This window comes from Diorhabda sublineata, chromosome 3, assembly GCF_026230105.1.
Source record: "Diorhabda sublineata isolate icDioSubl1.1 chromosome 3, icDioSubl1.1, whole genome shotgun sequence".
Lineage (NCBI taxonomy): Eukaryota > Metazoa > Arthropoda > Insecta > Coleoptera > Chrysomelidae > Diorhabda > Diorhabda sublineata.
This window is the reverse complement of record NC_079476.1, coordinates 34,149,025-34,156,986: the sequence shown is the minus strand read 5'-3', so window position 1 is coordinate 34,156,986 and position 7,962 is coordinate 34,149,025. Positions and strand designations below refer to the sequence as shown.

At 31.7% G+C, this 7,962-nt stretch overlaps 1 protein-coding gene across 1 annotated transcript; it reads right to left on the bottom strand.

Moving 5' to 3' along the window:
- Positions 1–5,295: 5,295 nt before the first annotated feature.
- LOC130441445 (39S ribosomal protein L47, mitochondrial) lies at positions 5,296–6,714 on the bottom strand. The gene is made up of 4 exons (XM_056775136.1): positions 6,504–6,714; positions 6,146–6,292; positions 5,707–6,081; positions 5,296–5,480 (listed from the first exon to the last, which is right to left on the bottom strand). Exons 1-4 carry the CDS (start codon positions 6,596–6,598, stop codon positions 5,339–5,341), a joined length of 759 nt encoding a protein of 252 aa, XP_056631114.1. The 5' UTR covers positions 6,599–6,714; the 3' UTR covers positions 5,296–5,338.
- Positions 6,715–7,962: the final 1,248 nt, after the last annotated feature.

Here is a 7,962-nt window from a genome sequence, read left to right as displayed (position 1 = left end):
AGTTTTTATTATAAATATATTTTGATAGTGGATGATTACAGTTTTAGAGAAAAAAAGTTCGGTTAGTTATATAAGCCGCGACAATTACATGAGTCAAAAAAGGCCAATACACACGCTTGCAAACAGTATTTTTTCTATTTCTAAAAGTTTTTAAAATACAAAAGTTTTATAGTAATTTCCTTAATTTATAGTAAAGTAAGTACATAATTCTTTAGAAGAAACTAGAACGTGATTATTGATTCCTATATATTATATATTGGATATATATTTGGGAATTTTGATAATTGATTTGAAATAAATTAGGAAAACAATAGATGATTTCAATTATTTACAATAATGATATTAAAGTGCAAATTATCGATAATTTGCACTAGTGCCAAATTTTCGTCTAGGATTAATAAACATCATTTGGTTTTAATTTTATATTTTAAGAAAAGGAACAATTATTGAAAATGCAATTAGAATATACAACTTTACTGGAGGCCGACGATGGTGTTTCTATGCTGCTTCCACCACTTTTTATTGTTACTTCGCTACTGTCATTTCGCATTTTTTGTACAATTTCCTCGTGGTGTTCACTATTTACTTGGAGGTAACTCTTTATCGAGGCCTGATTTGAGTGTCCGGTAACCTTCATAATTTGATTTTCTGAAACCCCAACCTTGGCAAGCTGAGTAACTGCCGCAGCACGGTTCGAGTGATTTGTCACTTTTATTCTTTTCGTGTCAATTCCTATAGCTTCCGCTGCATTTCTTGTCCACTTTGAAATTTCATTTCGTCCTACTGGACAATTTTTAAAAAAACCTTTTGATGTTTCTTTCATCCATGATGGGTTTACAGTTAAGAAAAGACGATCGACCGTAATATGTTTTCCTCTTTTTTCTTTCAACATTTTAAAAAGCCTGCAAAATTATAATGATAGATTGTTTGATATCATACTTTACATTAAATACCTTATTGGGTATTTATCAGGCTCGGTGGTGTATTGGACTAACCATCTTTACTACGGTATAATTTAAAGAATAACAAATTTTAAACACAGAATTAAGTTTATTTTAAATTAAATTTTTCTCAGGAAATAGTCTGCCAAATTGCCCTCTCGTGCATGTCAAATTGTCTCATAATTAAATTATCGACAATTTGACATGCACTCGGGACATTAATATTGAATATCTTCTGAACTTAATTATATAATATAAGATACAATTTTCATAGAGCAGTTAATTTCTCACAAAACTTTGTACTGCGTATTTTATAATCGAAATTTATTGTCAGATTATAACATTCATATACAAAAATGAAATTTGTCTTGAAACAATCAAATTGAAATCTTCAATTGATTACGAAAAAAATGTAGGATCCCTTTTTTATAGAACATTAAATTTCCTAAAAAATAACGTTTTTCTGTTCAATCAATTAATGATGAGAAATGATTTTTTTTCTATTGGATTGAGAAAAAAACAATGCGGAGGATCTTCCTACTAAAATTAAGGACTCATATTTGGTGAGAATTTTTTAAATTTGTTCCTTGTCACTTGTAAAAAAATAATTGATTTTTTTGACCCACTTTAATATTCTGATAAAACTTGTAATGAAAACCGTATTTCAATATTCTAGATTTTACATTGAGGATCTGTGCAAAATATGACAAACTATATATCAGTGGCGGCTTGTGGTAAAAATATTCAGAAGTTCTAGAATGTTTCCAAAAAACTTTTTGTCTTCTTTCTCATCGATTTTATCAGCTTCCATGCTGAAATTATGGATTGTTGGAATGGTGAATCGCCAAACACTTCCTTACTGAAGACTTTACTTTTATTATCTTTTCAAAAATGTCCTGAATACTTTAAGACTTCCGTTAACTTATTAATGTTGAAAGATTGTACACTATTGGGTATGCTTCTTCGACCAGAACCCTACTGTGGCCACATCAAAAACGAACTGAACAAATGGCTAAAGAATCAGATGGAGTCTTACTGGAGGAAACACTCCAGGCCTGACACAATTCAAAAGATTTATAACCATATCACCATCAAAGGAGTCTGAAGAACCTCTCGTGATGTCTAGAAACGACATGAAACTAGTGATCGGTCTTCTAACAGGTCACTGCTCCGCAAGTCATGGAAACAGCAGAGCATCTACTCTGCGAATGTCCTGCCCATTTCGCTAAAAGGCATAAGTACTTTGAAAGAGTAGTACTAATACCTAGGGAAGTTGGACACAAGAACCTCAATGGAATAGCCTCCTTTAATACAGAATAATAAGATGTAGAGTCTCGTACGAAATATCTTCTAGGTATAGGTGTAGAGTGGCTGTAAAGCCAAAACGACTTCCCAAATCAATGTACGAATGAGATGCTTCCGGACTCACTTAGAGTTGCATCTAATTCAGCCGAAAAAAATTAAGTCCAAGAAATATGCCACGATTATCGGAAATATCAGTTTCATCATGTCCGCGAAGAGCAAAGTCAAATTTTTCACAATTTTGTTTATAAATTATCTTGATTTTAGGTTTCTATCAATTAAAATGTCGTTTAAAAGCATGTAATATTGACGTTTCGACCACGTTCGCTCTTTATCAAAAGAAGTAAGAAATTAGACAATTTTTTCTATATTTCGACACATTTTCATTACGCACCTGTCTATTTAACCAATAAGTAGACATTGTACCAGAATAACGAATAATCTGTGTGATTATGAAGGAGTTTTCCTGTCTTTTTATTTGTGAACTAAAGTGCTCGACCCCTATTTCCATCCAAAAAGTAATCAGGAAAAGTAGAATACAATTTTTTGGTTACAATCTAATCATTTTTGACATAAATATCTTGATTGGATTTGTTGTGTAGCTTTTTTTCCTTGGTAATGACCAACCTGTTGCTTGTATTCGAACGACCGATTTGTTGAAATGATAAGAACTGTATTTAGTTTATAATTTGTTTATTGGTGTATATTTCTAACGATAGAACTAATACTCGTTACATACTCTCGTCTTTACGACAACCCTGACTTTGTAATATCCTCTCCTATATCTAAGGGTGGGAAATACGATCCCCACTTGTTATATATTACAAGAATTTTGTACATAACCTTTCAATTATAATTATACCTATTTTTCAAAGAATGCAGTGAACTTCTCCAGCTAAATCATGCTACACTGCTAAAACTCATTGGTAATCGAAAGAGCGCGCAAAGCACGTTCGTGTATTTCAAATATCACTCAGAAGGTAAGTGGATTAATCACTGGCCAAATTTAATCATTACGTTTCCAGTTTATTTTATAAAGTATATCAAGGCGACAGCGAAGTATTAAAAATGTTTTATTTGGATAAGTAATTAAAAATACTGTATTAGTTCAAATTATGTAATTGTCACTTTTTGCGAACTCTACAGCGTTTATGCACTAGCCGCCCCTGTTATATATGATACAGAAATAGATTGAAATGAACATTTTGTTTTCTTATTTTTTTTACTTTGCACAAATTATTCTGCTATTACTAATATAAACATTTTGAATGCTGGATTGTTTTGTTGCTATGTTTACATTTTATGTATTTGTTGGTATATTATATTCAATTGGTGCTTATTAAATAAACAAATTGTTGATTAGTTAATATAAAGTTTGTATGTATAGAACTTGCATTATTTACAAAAAGACCCATTCTATTGGCTCAATGATAAAAATAAAATATAATAATACTATGTGTTTTATTTATCCTAAAAAAATTATAGGTAGACTTAAATTTTCAAAGCAATAAAAATGCTGAGTTTTCTCAAGGCACAATTCTAACCCAAAAACAATATTCTCCGAGTTCATTCATTCTCTTCAAAAGTTGTTTTGTACTTCACTAAAATATTTTATCTATAAATTCTTGTCCCATTTATTATTGCTAATTCCTTAACTTTTCGGATTCTATTCTAATAATTCATAGAGGATACTCTTCCAGCACTATATTAGTTACAAGTGCATACCTGTGATGTAGAAGAAAAATTGAGTCGCTGCTATAAAACAAAACATTTCTCAGCTATGCTAACTTATATTATAAAAGAAAAACATAAATTTTACGACTTGAAATTGCTTAAAATGTGATATCTTTCGACACAATTACTCATATGCATTCGCGGTTCACAGAGGTAAGTATCACAATGTTCCGAAGTTTCGCGTCTTTGTCATTTTTCCTGTCTATTATAATACACAAAACAATCTTTTTTTCTGCTATTTTGCAATATGTGCAATCTTTTGTCAAGCCTTGTTTCATGTGTTGAATTGGAATGTCTTCATCGATCTTCACGGAACTCATCTAAGAGTTGATCGACTAATCTCTTGAAAAACTTTAAATGGGACAATGGATTTTCGTTCGGCTTGCACTTTCTGAAGTGGTCAACTTTAGATCGCCCATAAGTCGAATTGCTCTTCTAAATTGAGTCAAGCATCCTCTTAAAATAATGTTTTTGTAATACTGTCTTGGCTAAATCGCCCACGTGACTATGACAGGACTTATTGCTTCCAACCTCAACATTTAATAAGAGAATTTATGTTGATGGTGATATTTTATGTCGAAACAGGACCAAATCCTGAGCTGCAGTGCCACCTGCATGAAACTCAAGCAGATTGCTTTCACACAAATCTAGAATATTTTTAAGATCGATATTGATAGAAGTGATGTTGCTGCCTATGGATTTGGTGAGGGTTTTTTGGGGTGATTTGAACGACACCAGTGTGCTATCGTCGGTGCAACTATAGATCGTGTTTGCAGTTTTATTGAGTAGGTCATTGATGTACTGGAAAAAGAGAAGAGGAAGACCTTGATGGATCAGTTTTAGGAAAGCTACTAAGCTAGTTGATAAGTGAGGACAGTAAACAATATGATCTTTAAATAGAAGGTTGGCATGTTAAATTCTATCAAACCTTTGATTGCTTTAGATTCTCCATAGATTCAGTTTGTTCGTTGTTGACATAGGTAAGGAGGCTCCCAGTTGATCTATGTTTTCGGAAGCAGCACTGATGGTTGCTGATGTTAGCAGACTCAAGATTTGCTCCATGATCTTGGCAATAACAGGACTTAAGCAATCAGACACTAGTTGTTGGGAACCATCTTTTTTATGATAGAGAAAAGAGTTTGCATAGCAGACTTGTTTGGTCATTTGTGTAATTCTTCTATACAAGTGGTGGTATTCTATTTGATGGGTCAGTGACTTTATTAATGTCAAAGCCTTTGTTTTGCCACATCGGTGTCCACATTCTATTTCTAGCATGGATGCACCAACTCCAGGCATTTTTATAAATGGGAACAAAAAGTAATAATTCACAATTATATTTCAATTTTCAATACAATGATAATTTATTGAGGAGCAAAATGCCCACCATATTTCCGACTTCTTTTAGCTTTCTCAATATCAACATCTGGATATTGCTGTTTAAGAGCTTCCATATCCATATTAGGATATCTATTGAGTAATCCAATAACATGATTGAAGTCTCTCCTAAAATAAAATATTTCATAAGTTGCATGGCAAATGGAATTGATACACTCTCCAGCAAAATTAACTGAAAATTTGTAAACTGGCTAAAACTTTTATTAAAAGAATTTTATGGTTCTTTTACTGGCTCAATGTTTTGCTGACAAACTAAAGAATAAAAATTAAGATATATTTTAAAGCATTTTCTGGTAATTTGAAATATTTGTAGTTTTAAAAAAAGTTAGCTTACGTGGCCTTCCTTCTCTTACTGAGATATAACTTTTCTCGATATTTAATTAGAAAATCTTCAACATCTTTGTCATATTTATAAAATTTGTATTTTTGCTTCCATTTGGTGTTCATCTCTTTAGGTAATGGATATTCACACATTTTGTAATAATATCTTATACCAAATGCCCCAGTTTCTACTCTACCAGGTCTTTCGCCTGTCTCTCCAGTTTCTAATTGGTGGTATGCTTTATTCCGTTCTCTTACTACAGTTTCCAGATTTTCCATAGAATCTGCCACTTTATCCAATCTTTCTGGACTGGGAAATAATTTTACTTGTGCATTGCATTCTTCCTGCATAGTTAATAACATATTTCTTTCTTTAAGCAGAACATACCTGAAAAAGGTTATTGATGTACGTGAAAGAAATATATAAACTTACATTATTGCAGTAGATATACCATAGTTTATGTAAATCTTCATTAGATTTAAGACGTAGTTCTTCTTTTGTCCATGACCTACCACATTTTACTTCTTTGGCTCCCCAATTTTTCTTGTCATCAAAAAAATCCATTAAATCGCATTTTAATGAACTAACTGTGAAATTCCTGGAACAAATCTGTTCAGATTTGGCTAACACTAATTTGGTTAAATAGTAATTATATACATTTATATTTATCCTATAGAAAATTACGACTTAGCTTCTATTGGAAAGAATAAGAAGATATTTTTTGTTAAATAAAAGTGCAAAAGTATTTATTAGAATAAAATGAAATAACAATTATAACTATATTATAACAACTAATAACTGACATTTACCTCACAGAGACTGCGTTTTTCAAATTTGCATTAACTCCTAGTCTCAAATTATTCAATATACGTACTACTTTATTTAGTCTATAAAAGCTCTCCATACTCAAAATATTTTTGGGAAGAATTTGGAAAAAACAATAATTAATTAGACTAACATCTATCTAATAACCTTTAAAAGATGATAAATTAGGTTATGTTCAGTCTTCTTTTATTCAGTATTTTACCTTGTATTAATGTGGAACTACAATATTAGAGAGATTATATACCGAATTTAAGGTACCTATTTTATAAGAAAACCACGATAATAGTACCTTTTTTTTTATTTTAACAAGCTATCACTAGAAATATAAATTATTTATGATAGGTATGTCACGAACATATCAAGACAATTTAGTTCTTCCCGAGTAAAAAGTAAATTTAGGTTCAACTTCTTCATTTGAAGTCTGCATCATCTTTAACTTGATTTTTTCTGTATGTCGTCTTTCGTCGGGTGCTTTTGGATTTCTGTTTGGCTTAAAACCAATTTCTTCACTGTTTATATCGGAAGAAAAATCAGGATTACTATTGTGATGATAACGGGTACTGATGTACGACGAGGAAGGTGCTTCGTTAGATTCATTAGACAAGGATAACGTCTCATGAGCCTGATAAAATATATGTTAATTTAAAGTAAGTATAACGCGATATTTTCTAATTATATAGTCAGTCGAATGAAATTCAGATACAACCTTAATGTTATTTGAATAGTAGATATGTCCGGATTAAAGTCCGACTTATAAACTTGACTTTCGGTTTGCCGTTCGCGGATGACATTTGCTGTTTGACATCTATTGACCATAGTCATAAACTTGACGTTGCTGTAGATAACCTAAAAATTTTGTTATTCTTTTTGACGTGTGTACTGCTTTTTGTTTTAGTCATATTTTTGTGGTTTTTTTATTGGAACATTAGGCAAAAATGTGATTGGCTCTTTTATATTGCCCCGAAAGTTGCTACGAACGGCCGACGGAAAAAGATAAAATTCATTTATGTTGAAAGTTACCAACGGCAGACGGCAACTATGCATGGTCTTATATATTTCAATTAACTGCAACGACAAACGGAAAGTCAAGTTTATTAATCGGCCTTAACCCCATCATGATATGAATTATCGGAAAGTAATCCGGATATCAACACTTTTATCAGCCACGGTAACGAAATATAAAATCAGCCATTAAAGACGTCTAAAGGTCTTTTTAAGCACCACGATTAAATTTTTTCAGCATTTTTTTGCACCGATCGACACAAGCTTTTTTTGAATGATTGTCAAATTATCCGATATCCAGCATGAACAAATATTTGTGACAGCCAAATGTTCATGGAATATTGAATGTATGCGAGTGGAAATAATGCCCAAGTATGCCTTAATCTCACAGTATGTCACATAACGATATTGCAATATCAGTTTACGCGCAGCATCGATGTT

What these genes read in the sequence shown, in the direction of transcription:
- LOC130441445 (XM_056775136.1), bottom strand. Translation starts at nt 6,598, where the DNA reads ATGGAGAGCTTTTATAGACTAAATAAAGTAGTACGTATATTGAATAAT. An exon ending in AAAAACGCAGTCTCTGTGAG is followed by an intron (nt 6,293 to 6,503) that starts GTAAATGTCAGT and finishes GATTTGTTCCAG; the next exon opens with GAATTTCACAGTTAGTTCAT. An exon ending in GAAGATTTACATAAACTATG is followed by an intron (nt 6,082 to 6,145) that starts GTATATCTACTG and finishes AACCTTTTTCAG; the next exon opens with GTATGTTCTGCTTAAAGAAA.